At 30.8% G+C, this 21,567-nt stretch overlaps 2 protein-coding genes across 2 annotated transcripts; both read right to left on the bottom strand.

Moving 5' to 3' along the window:
* Window positions 1-378: 378 nt before the first annotated feature.
* Window positions 379-5,230, bottom strand: LOC131955242 (ryncolin-4-like). The gene is made up of 5 exons (XM_059319266.1): window positions 5,112-5,230; window positions 4,315-4,445; window positions 3,714-3,848; window positions 1,647-1,766; window positions 379-996 (listed from the first exon to the last, which is right to left on the bottom strand). The coding sequence occupies exons 1-5, from the start codon at window positions 5,179-5,181 to the stop codon at window positions 625-627; spliced, it is 828 nt and encodes a 275-aa protein (XP_059175249.1). The 5' UTR covers window positions 5,182-5,230; the 3' UTR covers window positions 379-624.
* An 8,684-nt stretch (window positions 5,231-13,914) lies between these two features.
* On the bottom strand, window positions 13,915-18,289 carry LOC131955237 (ficolin-2-like). The gene is made up of 5 exons (XM_059319260.1): window positions 18,188-18,289; window positions 17,373-17,512; window positions 16,096-16,230; window positions 15,053-15,172; window positions 13,915-14,343 (listed from the first exon to the last, which is right to left on the bottom strand). The coding sequence occupies exons 1-5, from the start codon at window positions 18,255-18,257 to the stop codon at window positions 13,972-13,974; spliced, it is 837 nt and encodes a 278-aa protein (XP_059175243.1). The 5' UTR covers window positions 18,258-18,289; the 3' UTR covers window positions 13,915-13,971.
* Between the last annotated feature and the right edge of the window lie 3,278 nt (window positions 18,290-21,567).

Below are 21,567 nucleotides of genomic sequence, written 5' to 3'. Positions count from 1 at the left end.
TTTTCTGTGTAAAAAAGCTATAAATATTAAAAAGTTGATTATCGATGTAATACAAAAAGACTATAAACATTATTTCCACCCTCTCTATGGACCTGTGATTTTTCTGTGTATCATTTCTTCTCCGTCGACTTCTTGTATTTACATTTTATAATAGATAATATAATTGCAAACATTCCAAATAAAAACGTATTGGCAGTCCCTCCCCCCCCTCCCCCAAAAAAGCATATTTGTTATGGATATAGTAGTAATAGGGTAGGATCTTGTAATTACATTTCACCAAGGCTACCATCAGCGCAAACTTTACGATTAAAATAAAAAGTGTCTCATATAATAAAATAAACTGTAAGACAGCACATTTTGTTTTGATGTAACTTTATTTTCAACTTTTCATGCAATAAAACACTCTCGAAATAATTAATGCATAACTATAATTAATTCAAAACATCTTCTATAATGTCCTCGATAAATGATTTATGTTAGGTTTAAAATATTTTAACTTAAATTTCTTAAATTCACATTTTTATTTTACTTTATACTCATTACTTTATGCTGTTGTCGGTCATATTAGTAATTTGTAATTGTGTGTCTTTTTACTCATTTGTTTAACTTTTTTAAAAATTATTCTTACACTTTACGAATTTTCATCTCAGCAAAGGTTAGAGAGTTAGAAATGCCTGTAATGCCTTCCCAAATAATTCCTTTATCAGTAACATGACTCCCCCATTCACCATTGAGGTTAACAGCCCCACAAGAATAAAACCACCAGCCACCTCTCCTGTCTACAGCACAGTTTCCATACCGGTTCCCATCGTTATCAGCGTCAATGGTTGTAAAAAACCTGTTATTGTTGATAAGAAACTTGTCTGGAGCATTTCCATGGTGATTCCCGACGGTCATCTTATATTTTTCTGTTTCATTTCCTACCTTAAAATTACTGTACACAGCGTAGTAGTTATGTCCGTTATACTTCATGTCGAATCTTAGTTGTGTATAACCCTGCGTGTTAAAATAAATAAATACGTTTGAAATTTACGGTAATGATATATGTGTGGATGATTTTTACATGACTACTCAGTACTTTAAAACAAAAATATATGATGTAAGTTACAAGAATAGCATATATACAAGAATGCATGCCAATAATGCTGAAGATACCTTGAAGAACTTTTACATAAAAGAATAATTATTAATTTTATTACTCTGACATTGAACTTACCGTTGGGATTCAATATCATTAATAATATTATATTTTGAAATACAATAAAACCAATCCGTGTTTATAATAAAACTAAGTAGGCCTACATGTCACATATAACTATGCGGTTTAATTGATTTTATGTGACAGTGTGGTTGAACGATGGACATTTCAACCGGTAACTCGAAGGTCTTGAGTTTGGATCCCGGGCTCGAAACTGTAAAACATCCCCTGAAACCTCCCAACTACGATAGGTATCTGACCAACGTTAGGGAATGTTAAGGCGGTCTAATCATAGTGCTTTCCAAAGCAATCACTTTATAGTCTGATGTTACTGAAACAAGTGAGCTCTACTTTACTCGCTCCTTATGTCCGTATAATTTGAAAGGGTGGTTTATGTTCTTATTATGTAAACGATCATACAAATACTACTACAGCGTTCCGAACCCACCATCCTAGTTAGTCTCGAGATCCAATCATTTCCGATCCAAAAGTCACCATCTTGCGATCCAAATCCTTCTTTATATTCGCTCCAGGTTTTGGTGAAGTTAACACCACCTGATATACGTCTCTAAAATAGCATCAATTTACAGTTAGATAATAGCTTTTCAAACTGACAAACATAAATATCAAACAAAATGAAATATATATAAACTAGTCAATCTAATATTTACAGATACAATTTGTAGTATGTTCAATAATTTTTGTGCTCCCACATAGCAATTAGACAAGAGTTTCCTCGGTAGGTCAATCAGAACATTTGGGCTTGTATTTTCAAATTTTAATATTATTCTAAAATTGTTATTACTTTTGTAGCACTGGTTCGTGTAATATGAAATTGTGTGGTTTTTTTATGAAAGTACCGGTCATGTCTTGTTAACAGGTATTATTCGCGTCTTTTTTGAATAGTTGGAGTATTTGCTTGCGAGGGGGCTGATTGGTCTACCGGTATAGAGCTGGACTGCTAACCCGTATGTCTCGAGTTCGAATCCGGCTTCAAGTCAGTAGACCCTCCCTGAGTCAACCCAACTATGATGGGCACCTAACTCATTTTAGACAAAAGTAAAAGCGGCTAGGCATAGTGCTGACCACACTATCTCTCATATGCCGAGGTAACAGATACAAGTGAACTCTACTTCACTTGCCCTAAAGACCGTCAGGTTTGAAAAGGGAACTACTACATTGCTAGCGACTAGTAACAAGCGATAAAAAGTGTTGATAACCAGCATAGGAATGCTGTATATTTCGAGTGGTTAATTCTCTACAATTAGTAAAAAAGTAATAATAAAATGTTAGATAACCTGCATAGGATTTGGCATGTAATCCCCATGTTTAATTAGCATAGAGATGTAGACAAACCTTCTAGTAATTAGTTTTACTTATTAAAAGGAGATATATTCTGCATAATCCTCTAGATATTAAAATCTAGGGAATAATAACTGTTTTGAAGAAGATTTTGTTAGAAGTTTAGAAAAATTCTCGTATTTATTTTAATTAATCAAATAACTCAGTGGTGTTTATGCAAAATTAGGACTTAAGGTATAACTCAGGATTAAGATAGAAATGCAACAAGGCATTTTGTTGTTCTAGAAAGGTAACCGGTGTTTCTAATAAAATATTTAATAAAGCGAAATGAGTAAATATAATTAAAAGAAGTGTGTATTTTTAACAAATCTACATATAGACACACACATACACTGGATGCGAATGAACAGTAAATAAAAATATTTTCACACACCAATCTCATTATAAGACACTATTGTACGATGTTTATGCGAAATAATTTGATTATTGCAGCCCTTTGCTCCCCAGGGCCACAAAGGAATGATGATAAATATGATTATCATAAAAAGAGCGGGTTTAACATAATTTCCAAATTTCGACACAGATTTTAAAAAATATATAAACATTTAAAAGGACGATAATTGTTCTTGGTTTTTAAACCGAAGTCCTGAGTTCGAACCCTTAGCACAGCAGCCCATCTAAAATCAAACAAATATTGCTTAGTAGTCTCTTCTTGGATGGAGTAAGGCTGTTGAATCAAAACCAGAAAAAAACACTCTGAAATCAAACAACTGTTGCCTTGTAGTCTGTTCTTAGATAAACTAAGGCTATTGAATCAAATCTAGAAAGAAAAAAATGCTGCAATTTAAGTCAACTGGTCATATGACACATAACATACTGACAGCTTAGCATTAATTGTGTTTGAGGAAATCCTCTCCAACATTACAATAAACAACGAAGAAGATATAGTCTTTTTATCATCGACAGCCACAACGAGACTTGCTTTCATTATGTACCCCAAGCTAGAGACAATCTTTAAAAGCAAAATCAAAATTTAATTCAAGTGAAAATATTTTCTTGCTCTAAGGAGCAGAAACCTAGATGACAAACCAAAACAACTAAGGAAAAATGTAAGTAATCATAACCAGATGTTTTTGAATATTTCCTCATAGTTTTGTTCACACATAATAAGTAAAAAACATTTGCTTTACTAAGGGAAGTAATTTATTAAAACCTGAATGATGACCCATCCTCCACCGTCAGTTTGTGTATCACACAATGCGTATAGAATATCATTAATCTTTTGAACTCCGCTTGCATAGCTTATTGGATTATTCCTTCTACAACCTTGCAGCTCTAAAGGCATTTTCTAAAACAGAATTTAAGAAAGTGCTATGAGAAAAACCATTTGATTATAATTGGACATTGATATTATAACATTAATATTATTTTCATTTCTTAAAAAAAAAACTAATTTAATACACAGTGAAAAATACTGTAGTTATATATAATTATGCAGTTTATTTTTACAAACAATAAAGTTTATTTTACTGTGGTGGAAGTTATGTTTCAATAATGTGTGTTTCGTTGTTAGAAGAAAAAAGAATTCATTACTTCAGTAATTATTATATGGCTGCAATTTATTTTTAAACTTCTTTCAAACCTTTGAAAACCGAAAATGTTAGTTTAATCATTTATATATATATATATATATATATATATATATATATATATATATATATATATATATATATATATATATATATATGTGTGTGTGTGTGTGTGTGTGTGTAAAAACACACTCTTTAGATTTAGATTATAATGCATTAGTTTACCCGTAGTTTATTTTCAATCTGTTGAATCGTCGCTTGCAGTTGGTTTTGATTGTTTTCTACTGTTGTTTTTAGTTGGTTTAGTTTGGTTTGCAGGTCTGCCAGGCTACCTGCCTGGCGTACGGCAAGTTCAGCTGTATCAAACATGTGATGCATTTATTTGTATTTCAAAAGATTATTGTAGTTCACTGTTATGCGAGAATATCGCAAGTGCTAAGCTAACGTGAAGGGAAAAATCTAAAAAGGTCGGCGCGGTTAATCCATAGAGCGTGCGCTTAACCATGGCAAAATGACTAAATGAGTTTATAAAGGAAACTAAAAAAATATCCAACTAAATCTCTGCAAACTTTAATCAAATCTAAAATGGTAGCATTATTTTTAAAAATAAAACCCCCTCAATTTGCTAAAAGTTTTCGTCGTATTACCATAAATTATAATTCTCAGCTAGGATACATAATCAACTATAACAGTTAAATAGAAAGCCGCATACCTTTATACAATACAAATACAAATATACAATAGATGATGAAACGTTGTAAATTAAAGTATTTTCTCTATAACCTATTTAAATTATGTTATACATTTTCAAGTCCGAAGTAAGAAGAAGGAAACACATTTTTACGATAATCTAAAGTACTAATTACCAAGGTAATTATATATACCTTGTTTATGCCTTGTAAATGAGAATGTGAGGTATAATTTAATGAATGATGTCAAAACGTTGATCTTATCTTATTAGTTTAAAAATTGTTACAATTAGCAAATGGGTAACTACAATGAGTTAGGTCTCATAAACTTACCAGAACACGGAAAGAATTTGACAGCCAACACTAGAACAAAAGCTCCAGCAAACATTTTCAGAGTCCCCATGGATGTAGTCACACAGCGCTGAGACAAATGACGTGATTATCACCTAGCCATATCGATTTATAATTCTATTGGATGTTTATGTTCCGTCTAGTTCGACCTGCGGGCCTCATCTGGTCAATAATTTGTTATACAATATTATCAGTTCTGGTAAATTTATGTAAATATTTTACTATTTAGCACTTGTGTTTTCTTAATAATTTATTATACAATATTATCAGTTCTGGTAAATTTATGTAAATATTTTACTATTTAGCACTTGTGTTTTCTCTGCTTAACATTCTGTATAATAAAATTAAGTTTCGGCTGAAAACCGTAGTTGTAAGCAATGACGATTGACAACGTTTTTTCATTATCTGCTATTTTACAGGTAGATGTATACATTTAGTACTCTTATGGCCTTTATATAAAACTAAAATATGTAATGTAATTACACCTGAAATATTGATTTATTATTAAACCAAACAGCGGAAATAATATCAAGTAACATGTAATATAGAGGGTTCATTATTTTCTACAATTAATAATGTGTCTTTTCTTTAATAAAACGCCTAGAAATGCAGTATTTATATAATAGATATAGTCGGAGAGGCAGAACTACTATGCCGCCAGACCCACAATGAAAGGGTTGAGAAGACCGTTTAGAGGGTCCAAAATCCGACGAAAAATAAAACAAGTTGTTGTTTGATAGATAGGCAAAACTGCAAGCCTCTTCTATAACTTATCGCTCGCCTTTAAATAGTCTAATTGGGGTCCCCAAAAACCGATTTTAAATAGTTTTCTCTGCTCGTAATTATAATCAAAATAAGGAACACTAAAGATTGACTTAGCTATAAAAAGGAGAGTTTACCTCATCAAAATTATTATTTATAAAAGTTCAAAATAACGTAAGAATAAAACAAACACAAAAACCTTTAAATATATCAGACCTCAGTAACTACATAATTTCAACCGGCTAGTCAACTATGAAGATACTTATTTCATAATTTGAGGCGGATATTAATACGATTTTAAGTTTTTAAAACATGATTAAATCAGGTTTGAAATTAGTTATAACATATGTTGAGTGACTTGCTGTTTCACTACGGGTATATATATATAAACACGATAACTTGTATTATATACAATTTGTAGATTTGTATCAACTTTTCAGCTATTTCCGATAACCGTAAGTGGAAATTTTTCTAATTTCAAATATATATATATATATGTATATATATATATATATTTAAATATATATATATATATATATATATATATATATATATATATATATATTTATATATATATATACATATATATATATATATATATAACTAATTTTTTTGCGGGGGAGCCTTTTTTTCTCTGGTTAGACGCGTTTGCCAAAAAATACTTGGTGGCCCGCGTCCCTATTTATTTTTTACCCTGACTATTCTTGTGATTTGATTAAAAGAGATGAGTTCTCAAGCTGACAACACAATAGGTCTAAAATCGATTATTTTACAATTCATTAAAATCACAAATAATTATATGCAAAATTTCATGTTGTACATCTGACACACAAAAAACATTAAATTGTTGTACATTTGAAAAGAAAAATCCTCACAAATCAAGAAAATTATCAGTATCAATTTAATATTTAACTAAATAGCCTATTAATAAATGTACATATGGTCACAGATTTCATTTATATTTTATTATTAAACGCCTAAGTTATATTTCAATTAATGTGCATAATGTAAACGTTATGTATTTACATTTACTTAAAAAAAAGAAATTCTAATTTTGTATTTTAAAAGTAGACTGGGCTATCTAGATAAATCATCTAATCCATTGGTTCTTAAATTATTGAGATACCGAACCCCACCAACTTCACATGCGGATTTGCAAATGCCTTCTTAAAATGGAAAAACAATATGATTTTTACTTTCTCGTATACAAAGTATAGATAAAGTATTGTAACGTTGGGGGGGGGGGGAAATCGAGATTTTTTGCAAATCTCTTGACATTTTCCCTTAGTCGGAATTTTTTTTTTTTTGCAATCTGTGTGTGTGTGTGTGTGTTTCAACACGATAACTTGAGTACAGTTACAGCTAGGTGGATGAAATTATATACAAGTTTTATATACAATTTGTAGATTTGTATACACTTTTCAGCTATTTCCGATAACCTGAAGTGGAACTTTTTCCAATTTCAAAAATTCAAAAGCGTATAACTTGAGTACTATTTCCAAAAGATAAATGTGATTTCATATATAAGTAAAAGATCTGTTTCTCTGCCTTCAGTCTAATTTGAGTAATTTCAGTTGACCAAAAGTAGTAATTTACGCTATTTCCGATTTCTCAAAAATGCATGTGAATTTATAAAGTACTAATAATATTCCGCACTATTATACACATTTTGTTTGGCGCTCACTTGGTGCGCAATTCTTTTTCTACGAGATTTTATTCTATTTTGAAAAGTTTAAGTAATTAAAAATGAATTAAAAAATCATCTCTGTATCTCGAGTTGTCATCTGTAGTGTTAAATAAGAATATTTGAGAAAGTTTAAGGGAGATCACTCCCGGTTTATTTTATAATAGTTCAAAATATAGGTGTCTAAAAATTGTTAGTCTATGTTGCATTCTTTCGAACACTTTTATTTTTTTCTGTCTAGGTAAGAAGTTTAAAGAGATTAAAATATTAATGAAGAAATATTACGAGATGCCCCCACGACAGTAATAACCCGACATCTAGGCTATGAAAAAGAAAAAAAAATGTATTTGTCACAGTACGATCAACTAATATAGTAATGTTATTAACTAAACAAAAAAATAAAAATAAACTATTCAAAGTAATACCAAACTTTAATTCGTGCAATAATTGGTTTCTTTTAACAGACTTAGTCACTAAAACTGTTATATGGAATGAATTTACACTATATAGAAATAAGAAATGTTACATGTAGTTACAACATATATTTCTGTTTAACCAACCTCCACTTAAATAATCGCTTGAATTGTTTTAATTAATATGAGTAGGTTACACATGTCACAGCTAAATCGATACCTATGTAAGCAAAGGTTCTAATATTTAGTGGGGACGGTACCACATTTGTAGCTACCCCTTAAGAAAAAAAAATTAACTAAAAAACAAAATTTATCCTAAAGAAGTTTAAACTATATTGTAACACAAACAAATAAAATATCACGATTTCAATGTAAAAATATTGAAAGCAAAAGCACGTTATCTAAAACAAAACTGAAAAAAAGGTAATAAATACCATCACAATCAACACCACTAATGAGTCCAGTAGTTACTAAACGGTATAACAAAATATATTTACAGTGGCGTATGCAGGGGGAGCAGGGGTAGTGTGTATATTTTGTGTTGTACTTTGTGTTGTTTTGTGTAATAAATTAGCAGAAGCCAACCAATAGCCACATAGATTTAATAAAGCTGGCAAAGATTCGTACACTTCGTTTATGAAACGGTTTCCTGAATTGAGTTTGTCAATCCATTAAATTAAAATCAACCTATGATAACTGACCCGAGAATCAATTGTAAGTCCACAAGACAAACAAAGCAAACACATAACATATCCTGTTCTAAAGAGCAAACAACAACGTGTGGACTTTTTATGTGAGATAGGATGTCAATGAAGATATGATTCAATGTTTAACTTGTAGTGCTTCTGTGCATCCTGCAATGCTCATCAGCTCAAAATGATTCGCACAATTTTTATGTATGTGAACGATATCAATGGATGCATAATACAAGTAGTGCAAAAAAAATTATCGCCACCTTTAATACTTAATGGACTCACTAGTGGTACGTTTATGACGGACATGATGGTAAATAGTACCGTTTCGTTAATTTTAGTCTTAATTTCTGTGGCTTTACTTTCAATAATTACACCTTAAAAGGACGATTTATTTGTTTGGTTTACCATAAAGTTTACGCCAAAATAAAAATAATCTAATTTTCACTTGAATGTATTTTTTGTCTTAGGGATACTACTTTTCACCTCTACCGTATATGTTCAACGTAGCCTATTCCCCATTAGATTTTTGAGAACCAAACTGTTTTGTTTCAATTTGTATTATGATAGCACAATGCTTTAAAATTTTGAAATCCAGTCAAGATCTAGAGATCATTGAAAATATTATTTTTCTAATAAAATTCACACAAGCTTAAGCAATAAATATTACTAGCTTAAAATTGAGAGTTTATCTTCGTGTAAAGAAATATTTGGTATGGTAGTTTATAAAATGTTTGGCTTACAAAATAAACAACAAAATTATACTTTTATTGGACTTTATTTCCAATTTAAAACGTTTGCATAGGCTACTTAATTAGGGGTCTCTTTTATTTAGTTGAATACTTTTTGTTTTATGTAGGTTTTAAAATGTAATTTTTTAAACTTATTTTAGATACAGTAAGTTCACCCCAAAATATTGTAACTAATCAAATTATAACTCAATTCTCAATCCTTCATTGTATGTTTTCTTCAGTAAATGCTTTTAGGATTAATTTTTATTTTATTGGGCCAAATATTGCGATGACTATTCAGTTTAATAATGAACACGCATGCTTCAGTGGTTAACTGATTAAACCTTTAGCTTAGAAGTTAGTTTGCTACAGTGATTAGTACTACATGTTTTGATTTAATTAAAAATTAATTGAAAATTATGTAATAACATGGTCTGAAATTGTATTTACTGAAGCTACCATACAGCAGAGGGTGAAAACTGCGTAGACTTATCTTGCAATCTCAAGCTGTTAAGCAACACAATAATGTGATTATAGTAGTCACCAAAATATTTCAACCTCTCTCCACACAAAAGTCTTACCATACCAGAGACCAACTTCTCTTAACAGATCAGTCTTATCATACAAGAGACCAATTCGAGACTTTAGGGTTAGAATCTAACACAATTACATATTGTCATGAGACCGCATTGTTAAATGTGATATCACACTTTTATAATAAAACAGATTGGTTATATGAGTGTCCTGCGACCCCCATCTATCTATATATTACTAAAACTCACGTTTTTTTTACATATTTGTATATTTTTTGTTTGTGTTATTTTATTTAAAAGTTTGACTGTTTGGTTACAGGAGAGAATCTGCACTATGTGTAAAGCTGTGAAATACGTATTTAGGTAAAGAATAATGTTCTTTTTTACCAAACTGTTAATCACAAGCTAATTTAAAATCGTTAATTAATTTATTAATATACTCATTGATAGATTAACCACATTAATTATAAGTTCAGAACAATGACGTTACTTATAGTGACGTCACAAGATTTCTTTACTTTTTATAATAATAATGGCGGCTTCCATCAAAGGTTTTGTCGCTAATTCAAAAGTTTAACGCATTATAAAGCTTATTTTCTGTCGGCTATAGATTTAACAATACGTCTGTTTGCAATTTTTTATTAGGTTCCAACATTATTATCAATGGTCAACAGTTCTTCTAATTTAAGTATAAAATCAATTTCTCTAGATCTACAGATAAGCTATCGGAGAAATGTAAGTCAATGATCTAAAATCTAGAATCTAGGTCAAAAGTGAATTAATTTGTTCAAAATAAAATCAATTATAAAAACACAATAAAGTATTGATTTTTTTTTTATTAAACTAAGTTAATCCTTAAATATATGATATAAATCTTTGGTGACATTCGGTGGAACACTGGGTAGATGAAGTAGAGTTGGATAGGTGTAGAGTTCACCTGTGACGTCAACATATAAAGGGACAGTGTCGTCAGAACAATGCACAGCCGAATTCGGTGTTTTAAAGGTAAAAAAAATTATATTCTCGCAAAGATATGTAGACACAAAAGAACTAAAACTCGAAAGGCAATCTGTTACACGTTCTGGTATGAATGGTGCATACTACACTATCGCCCAAACTGTCAAAATACTACTAGATCTACTTCATCGTGATGACTTTGTTGATCTTGTCAAAATTTTCCCACGCAGTTTGCCTTTAAGAAAAATTTAAATAGAGGTGCCACACCAGTTGTATTTGTAATACAGACAGTATCGTAATTTTAAAACAAATTAGATATACCATCCAAATTGTATATATAAAGTAATTATTTTTGAAGATTTATGTATATTTTCCAATTCAATAATTCTTAAGCAAATACATTATACAGTTGCCTTAAACGTAACACCCCTCTTTGCCAAGTGATACTACCCATAGAGATTTTTTAAACATTGCAATGCATCGTAATGGTTATTTTTAGAATGACAAACTGATACAGCTGTTAATACGTGTTGTAAACGTAGACGCTACTAGACTAGTACAAATAAGCTTATTTGCTGCATGAAAAGGAATCTTGTGATTTACATCTATGTGCCAAGCAAAAAAAAAATTTTAACAGATATCAATGTTTACAACGTTGAGATTAAACAGTTTCCAAAAAGGCGCCACTTTGCTGAAAATGGCCTGAAGGGGAACGGTCGCTCTCCCTGCCCCCCCCCCCCCCCCTGCGTAAGCTACTGATGGGCACCATCGGTACAAACCACACAGCCGCATTCCCATTTTAAGCATCCAGTTTTAAAAAAGAATCATTTTCTTCATGATAACTTTACAAAATAGCAACTCTTTATCGATATCTTTTGAATAAATATATTTCACAAAGACAAGCAACTGCAAACACGAACTCACGTCTGTTGATTCATCACCTTGACAAGCAAACGATGAAAGCTTGATTTTATGCAAAATTTATTCTTTACCATCTAACGACATTTTTGCTATACGCCACTGAATATAGTATTACTAGACACAGATATATGTTGTATCTTTACTGCACAGGAATTCCCATGAATTTATTTCACCATCTTTAACATGCAAGTTTTGATGCGAAAAATATTTTGCTTGTCAATTTCTAATATGACTTCATAATATAATGCTTGCACTAATGATGCGTTGACTTAGTGAAAACTTCCTGTTCGATTTAGTCTCTGGCGTCTGCAACTAGCTTCATGCCGATAAAGTAAATCCAGATTTTTGTATGCGTGTTCTGAATTACTCATCTCAAAGTGAGGTTTTGAAAGTTTAATTCACTCACGACTGAGAGCAGCTTTGCACAGTGCGCATTGTTTCTTTCATATTCGGTGATGCTAGTAATTCCGATTTTAGATATTTGTGACCCACAGTTTGGGTACCCATGGGTTATATTGTGTTTCAAAACATAATATTAAGTAACATACTGAATAGCAAACGTATATCGTTTATGCAGATCTCTTAATCTGTTCAATTAATTTAGTGTAACTTCCATAAAGCTAATTTTAAATTTGTTTATTTTTAAAATAATGTTTACAATGTTAGTTATTGATTATTTTATTCATGTTTGTACGTCTGTTAATTAAATGTAACAACACAATCAGTTATTAAAATAATTTTTGCATTTATCTATCCTAATTGTTGGACTGCTATCTCTTAACTCGCGCATTAGGATCCATATATAATCCGAACCCATATTTTAGCCAGTTGTTTATTGCTTCTTCTTGGTATCATTATATACATCATATGTGGAAAAAACAAAACATGGACCAAGTATTGGTAAAGAAACACACTGCTGACAAACGCATCTGTGGACAAGCCCTTATTGGTACACGCCCAATTAATCTAAGACATGCATGTATTTTAAATTGAATTTTTTTTTTATTATCTAAACATTTTATATTTTCAAAAACCATTTTTTTTTTATAAAATAGGACTATATACGTAATAAAATCGATACTCCAACAATAAGCCCAACACTATTAGAATGTAGATTTGCTATATGCAATAAGACTGTATAAAACAAAATTTTCAGAAAGCCTGTTTCCTATATAAAATAACACTATAAATAATGGAGAGTTGATTGTCTGTGTAAAATAAGACTATGAATATAAACAAGTTAATTTTCGATGTAATACAAAAGACTATATAGGCCTACATTATTTCCACCAACTTTATGGATTTGATGTTTTGTGTATCTTTCTTTCCCCCTCCCCACAAAAATGCTTACTTGTGATGCCTATATTAGTTATAGGGTAGGGTCTTGTAATTACATTTATCTTCTTTTTCTTTGTTCTTAATTTTAGTGTTAGAAGAGATCGAGCCTTATCTGCCATAGTTTGATCTCGAAACTTTTTCGAATTTATCAACCATGAGCTTTTGCCGACTCGAAAACGCCTCCATTACAATTAAGGAAACATGTCAACTGTTTATGCGCCATTGACTCTGATTTCAGCCTGCTTTTCTTTTTGGATTTGCTTCCATAGCCTTTGTCCAACCAAGAACAAACTACAAGGCAGCAGTTGTTTGATTTTGGAGTTGTCTCTCCTAGAAGAGTGCCTGTCCCCAGCTAACGAGCTTCATCTGCCCGATGGTTCGAACTCGTGACTTTTCGGTTTAGCAACCATGAGCTTTTACAAACTCGACCACGCCAACATTTATCAATTACTGTCACCAATGCTACCTTCAGCCTCAAACTACGATTAAAATAAAATAATGTCTCATATAAGAAATTAACTATAAGACCACACATTATTTTGTTTTGATGTTACTTTATTTTCCCTTTTTCTTGCAATAAAACAAACTGGAAATAACGAATGCGTAACTATAATTCATTTATAACATAGTCTATAATGTCCTCGATTCATGATTCTTTTTTGGTTTTAAATATTTTACGTTAATTTTCTTAAAATCACATTTTTCTTTTACTTTATGTTCCTGACTTGATATTATTGTTGATCATTTTAGTAATTTAGTATTTTTGTATATTTTTACTGATTTGTTTGAGTATAACTTTTTCAATTATTTTTTACACTTTACGAACTTTCATCTCAGTAAAGGTTAGATAGCGATTCGTGCGTGTAATGCCTTCCCAAATAACTCCTCTAGTACGAATACGAATCCCCCATGGACCATTGAGATTAACTTGCGTACATGCATAAAACCACCAGCCCCCTCCGTGCCTGTAAGAACAGCTTTGACCCGGCCATCTATCGTTGTCAACGTCAATGGTTGTAAATAACTTCTTTATGTTGGAACCGAAACTGTCTGTAGCATTCCCAGTGTAGTTCCCGACGCTCATTTCATACTTTTCTGCTTCATCCTGTACCTTAAAATTGTTGTACACAGCGTAGTAACTACTTCCGTTAAACTTCATGTCGAATCTTAGTTGGGTATAGCCCTGCGTTTTAAAATTTATGAACACGTTTGAATTTACGGTAATGATATATTTGCGGATGACTTTTAAATGTCTAGTCAGTACTTTAGAACAAAAAGTTGCATACTGGTTACAAGAATAACAAATAACATAAAGGCGTTTAAATAATGATGAAGATACCTTAAAGAACCTTTACCTAAACTACACGTGCAGAATAGACCTTAATTCTACACGTGTTTGGCTGTAATATTATTATATAGAGACATAGCTTTATATATTCAAAGTACCATCATAAAATTTCTTATTCTAATATTGTACTTACCGTTTGGATTAAATGTGATTAATAATATTATGTTTTGAAATACAATATAGATAATCCGTTTTTGTAATAAAACTGTGTAGGCCGACATCTCACATTTAATAACTCGGTTATATTGATATTATATGACAGCCTGATTGAATGGTTGGTATTTCAACTACTACCCAAAAGGCTTGCGGCCGGACCCCCGTTTCGAGACGGTAAAAAAATTCCTGAACCCTCCAAGCTCTGATAGCTACCTGACTAATGATAGGGAAAGTAAAGTCGGACAAATCATAGTGCTTTCCAAACTATCTGTTCAGACTCCGATGTTGCTCAAACGGATGAACTCTATATCACCCCCTTTTTATGACTGTATAGTTTTCTTAATATACAAAATATCATACCAATACTATTATAATATTTCGAACCCACCATCCTAGTTAGTTTCGAGATCCAATCATTTCCGATCCAAAAGTCACCATCAGTCGATCCAAATCCTTCCTTATATTCGCTCCAGGTTTTGTTGAAGTCGACATTACCCGATATACGTCTCTAAAATAACACAAATTTAGAGAATAGCTTTTCAAAATGACAAACATAAACATAAAACAAAATGAAATATTTACAATCTGACATTTACAGATACCATTTTAATATTTCAAATTTATTGTGCTTCCACATAGCAATAAGACAAGAGTCTAAAAAAACTTCCGGTCGTGTCTTGTTCCCAGGTACTATTCACGTCTTACATAAATAGTTATATTCATTGCTTACACTAGTAACAAGTGTTAATAAATGTTCGATAACCAGCATAGGATTAGTAGTGTAATTTGGATGGTTAATTACCAACGGCTAGTAAAAAAGTGGTATTAGACATTAGATAATCCGCATAGGATTACTCATGGAATTCGCATGGTTAATTAGCAGCGAGATTTAGACAAACCCACCAGTGTTTAGTTTTACACATTAAAAGGAGAAATATTCTGCATACCGCTCTAGATTTTACAATCTAGGGAATAATAACTGTTTTGAAGAAGAATGTGTAAAAAGTTTAGAAAACATCTCGTATTTATTTTAATTAACTCAATCAACTCATTGATGTTCATGCAAAATTAGGACTTAAGGTGTAATTCGTGATCAAGATAAATGTGTAACAAGGCATTTTGTATTTCATAACACACATACAGACAGAAAACACACATAAAAGGATACGAATGAACAGTAAATAAATATATTCTCAAACAGTACATAAACGTATTCGAACTCTTAGCGGAACAAGCTTGATAGTTCATGACAGCAACCTATCTAGGAGAAAAAATAACTCTAAAATACAACAACTGTTGCCCTGTAGTCTGTTCCTAAGGAAAAGTATATGTAATCATAACCAACTGCGTCTAAATAATTCAACAAATTTGTTGTTCAGAAAACTTAAGTACAACACATTTGCTTTATTAGAGGAAGTAATTTGTTAAAACCTGTAGGATGACCCATCCTCCACCGTCAGTTTGTGTATCACACAATCCATGTAGAATATAATTGATTTTGTGAACTCCGCTGGGATTGCTTATGTTAGAATCCTTTATACAGTCTTCCAATTCTAAAGGTATTTTCTAAAACAAAATTTGAGCATGTGCTATAAAATCAATTAAAATATATTTTGATATTAATAATTTAACATTAGTATTAGTTTTAACATTTAAAAAAAAAACTAATTTGATACACAGTGAAACAATGTGTAATTGTACCTAATTCAGATAAGGTTTTTTTTTTCATAAATGATTAATAGAATTAAAAACTATATCAGACATTTTTTAATTGTATAAATGACGTCACGCATTTTTTTACAATTTTTACCTCCCCCTCACTCTTGTCACACATTGTCACAAACTCCAGACCCCTCCCTCTAAAATGACGTCACACCTGAGCCTACACCGCCCTCGAAATTGCAGTTCCCATTACAATTTATAAAAACGCAAAATAACCGTTCAAACTCGTTTTCTAAAATTGCTTTTTTTTTAAATGCAATAGTGTGACGTAACACCATCTGAAGTCCCCCTCCCCATCATCACACACCGTCACACAATTACGGACCCCCCCCCTTCCCCCCTAGGAGTGTGACGTCATTTATGGGCTACACCGTATTTTATTATGGTGGAAGTAATTTTTTAACAATGTTGTTTCATTGTATAAAAATAAACCGAGAGTGATCTCCCATAAACTTTCTCGAATATTATTATATAATACTTCAGGGGATGGCAACTCGGGATATAGACATGAGTTTTAATCAATTTTCAATTACTTAAGCTTTTTAAAAATTGAGTAGAATCTCGTAGAAAAAAAAAAAGAATTGCGCACCAAGTGAATGGAAACATTACGTGTATAATAGTGCGGATTATAATTTATACTTTATAAATTCATATTCCTTTTTATGAGAAATCGGAAATTGTATATATTACTACTTCCGATCAACGAAAATTACTCAAAATTCGAAAGAAGTCAGAAATATAGATCTTATAGTTTTAATTGCGTCTATCTATCTAAAACCGTACTCAAGTTATTGTCTTTTGAAAAACTAAAATAGGAATAAGTCTCATTTTCGGTTATCGGAAATTACTGAACTAGAAATTTGACATAATACTTATATATGAAACTTCAGTTACCTAGTTGTAACGGTTCTCAAGTTATCGCGTTTATAGACATACATACACTGTCAACACACTCTTTATATATAGATTCTAATGAATTATGCTACCTGTAGTTTATTTTCAATCTGTTGTAACGTCGCTTGCAGTGCATTCAGTTGGTTTTGATTGTTTTCTACCGTTGTTTTTAGTTCATTGAGTTTGGTTTGAAGCTGGGCCAGGCTACTTGTCTGGCGTACGGCAAGTTCAGCTGTATCAAACATATGATGCATTTTTTGTAATTCAATAGATTATTGTATTTCACTATTCCGTGAGATTATTGCAAGTGCTAGGCTTACGAGAAGGGAGTAATCTATAAAGGTCGGCGTCTTTGATGGACTGAATGCACGCTTAATCATCGGAAAATGACTAATTAAAATTACACGTAAAACTAAAAAAAAAAAAAATCCAACAAAATCTCAGCATTATTTAATCCAATCTGAAAAGGTAGCATGATTTATAGAAATAAACCACCTAAATGAACTATGAGTTTTCGTCATATTACCAGAAATTATACTATTAAGCTAGGATACATAATAAACTTAGTTGAATGGAAAGTCGCATAAGTTTATTTTAGAATAATACAATACACATAAATGAAGGATGGAAAATTGTGAACAAATGCAATGTTTTCAAAACTTATTCAAAAGTATGATATTTATTTTCAAGTCTAAATTAAAAAGAACGTCACACCATTTACGATAAATATCTTTACTAAGAACAAAGGGCATTATATATTCCTTGATTATGCCATAATGAACTCATTAGGAAGTGAGGTCAAAGTTAAAAACAGATGTCAAAGCTTTAGTCTACAACTATTTGTTTTTAAATTGTTAAAATTCAATGCACATCTATAACTACAAAGAGTTGGGTCTCACAAACTTACCAGAACACAGAAAGAAGTTGACAGCCAACACTAGAACAAAAGCTCCAGCAAACATTTTCAGAGTCCCCATGGATGTAGTCACACAGCGCTGAGATAAATGACGTGGTTTTAACTTGGCCATACCAATTTACAATTCTATTGGATTTGTATGTTCTGTCTAAATCCACCTGCGGGCCGCATATGGCACATGACTTTCAATGTTCTTAAGCGTATAATTTATCGTAAAGTATTTTTTGTTCTTGTAGTTTTATAAAAATATTTTTTTTTATTTAGCACCTTTGTTATCTTGGCTTAATATTATGTATAATTAAATTAAGTTTTGGCTAAAAACCGAGTTTGTAAACAATGACGTTTGACACTGTTTTTCTTTATTATCTATTTTTTTTTGGTAGATGTAGACATTTAGTACTGCTATGGCTTTAAATAAAACTAAAATATGTAATTACATCTGAAATATTGATTTATTATTAAACCTAGCAGCGGAAATAATATCAAATAACATGTCATAAATATATATATATATATATATATATATATATATATATATATATATATATATATGATATATATATATATATATATATATATATATATATATATATATATATATATATATGTATATATATATATATATATATATATATATATATATATATATATATATATATATATATATATATATATATATATATAATATATATATTTATATCTATATATTTATATATATATATATATATATATATATATATATATATATATTATATATATATATATATATATATATATATATATATATATATATATATATATATATATATATATATATATATATATGTGGTTCCGAAAATTATTTTTTGAAGGGATCCTTATTTCTCGAGTAGATACGTGTTTGCCAAACAATACTTGGTGGCCCGCGTACTGTTTTTATTTTTACCCTAAACCCTCTTGTGGTTTAATTAAAAGACTCGAGTTCTCAAACTGTCGATACAATAAGACTAAAATCGATTTTTTTACAATTAAAATCACAAATATGTATAAGCACTACTTCAGGATGTGCTCCCATTTATAGTACAATGTTTCTTGAAGAAAAAACAAATCTTCACAAATCAATAAAATTGTAGGCAATAATTTAATGTTAAACTAGGTAGTCTAAAAGGAAATTTTAATATTCATATAGGCCTACACATTTCATGTAAATTTTATTATTAACACCTTGAGCCGAACAAGCCCTAAGACCGGCTTCAAAAACTAGGCATAGGCCTATATGTCAGAAAAGCCCGTTTTCCGGCCCGATGATTTAGCGTCATAGTCCTAGGGGCTGGTATGGCGTCCTATTATATACTAGCAATTTTTACCCGTTTCACGTGAATAATAGACCTATATATGTTTACAGTTATACTTATTTGGAAAAATAATGTATACAATAGTTATTGGCCAAAACGCTAAGTGCTTTACTACACGCTGAACAATATTAGTGAGAAAACAAAGAAAAGCTAAAAAGTTGAACAATCCAACACATTTAAAATAACATAGGCTACCAATACCTATTTGGAATATTCAAATTTACTTTGACCGATAGAATTGTAGATATTTCATAGCGTACGTCTTGATAAGTAGATCTATAGATCTAGATATAAATCAAAGTTGAATGAAATAGTTCCTGTCTTTATATTCTAAAATCGGAAGATTCGTATATTAAAAAAAAACCAAATTGAAAAAGAATATATTTAAAATTGACATAGTGTGTCTCGATCCCATACCCCTCGCTTGGTATCAATTACACTATTATCTCAGCTATTTGAGCACAATAATTTTTATACAGAATAAAAGAGTTAGTTAAAAATCTTAACTTACGCGAGTAGGCCCTATTGTTTCAAATTAAATTTTATCCCAAATTAGCCAATTTTATAGCTAAACAAAGATTTCAATACAAGAATTAAACCCTGGAGTGGTTTAATATAGGAAGTTATTATTGGAATAGATCCTAAATCTAGATAGTCTAGATTTATCTAGAGTCTTAAGTCTAGTTTTTTTCCGCAGATCTAGATCTAGATCTAGAATCTCTATATTTTGATCTAGAATCCGAATACATAAAGTAAATTTCATAAGTTTAGGCCGAGAAAATTGTATTGTATACATGTCATATCGTACGTAGCTCTAAATCAAATTTGAATGAAAATAGTTCCTTTCCTAAAATCTAAAATCGGAAAATGACGCCATTAGTTTTGTGTTCCTTCCTTAGTGTAAACATTGTGACGTCATAGTTTATTCGCGTTCTTTTCACAACAATAAACAATTTTTCCGGTTGCATAAATAAATTTGTTTTCCTACATTCGAATATGCCTTTAATTGTTATTTTTCTTTTTTAAATAAAATTTTTGTTTATACATTTACAACATCTACCATATTTTTTTCAACGAAAGTCCGTATAAAGTTCTCAATATATCGCTGAAGATACTGATATATCAAGGCTTGTGAAAATATTATGCGGACAGAGAGAGAGAGAGAGAGAGAGAGAGAAAGAGAGATAGAGAGAAAGAGAGAGAGAGAGAGAGAGAGAGAGAGAGATAATTGCATCTTATTTTAAATAATAAATTATAAGCGAAGATCGCGGTTCTATATTTAAAAAAAAAAAGATTAACTGTCCCTAAATAATTGTATCAATCGCTGAGAAGTTTATAATTAATAATTACGTTTAATGCTTTATCAATTAAACGAATTGAATTCTTTCCGTTTTGATAAACTCTCTCTCTCTCTCTTTATAACTATTAACGTTTTATCTTTGAGTTTTTCGAGAGAAATATCCAGGAGAGCGGTAGTTATCATTGACTCTGTCATTGATAATTTCATTGAGTCTTACATAGAAAATAGTGTTTGATTGGCTGTAATTGCGCACATGGACTTTTATATATTAGGATACATAGTGGCGGACTGAATTCAACGGTGCACACGTCTTTTTAGTGCGGGGATATGATTCTAAAATATATTTTTTAAGAATTTGAAAGTGAAAGTGTTTACCATTCGTAAAATACATTGTCAACAAAAAATTATCGGTTATTTTATATTTATAACTTTTCCGAATCTTGCTGATTTGTTGTTTGATACTGAGCCTTGATACCAAATTTGGCTTAATTATCCTAAACGGTTCAAAATTTATAGGCAAAGTTAGAAGCAGAAAAGTGAAAATTGGATTGGGACTGGGAGCTCAGGAAGCCCAGGGTTCAAAGCCCAAATTATTATTTATTTATATTAATGTGCACTATTTAAAGGTTAGGTATCTATATATATAATTCTCTTCTGGGATCAGTTAGAAAACAAGCTGCAAGCGCCTCCTTGCAGTCCCCTCTCTTTCTCTCTATCACTATCACTACCACCCCCCC

Source organism: Physella acuta, unplaced genomic scaffold, assembly GCF_028476545.2.
Source record: "Physella acuta isolate Inbredline_101_S28 unplaced genomic scaffold, ASM2847654v3 ptg001058l, whole genome shotgun sequence".
Taxonomy (NCBI): domain Eukaryota; kingdom Metazoa; phylum Mollusca; class Gastropoda; family Physidae; genus Physella; species Physella acuta.
Note: the sequence above shows the minus strand (reverse complement) of the source record. Positions and strands in the feature narration are given on the sequence as shown.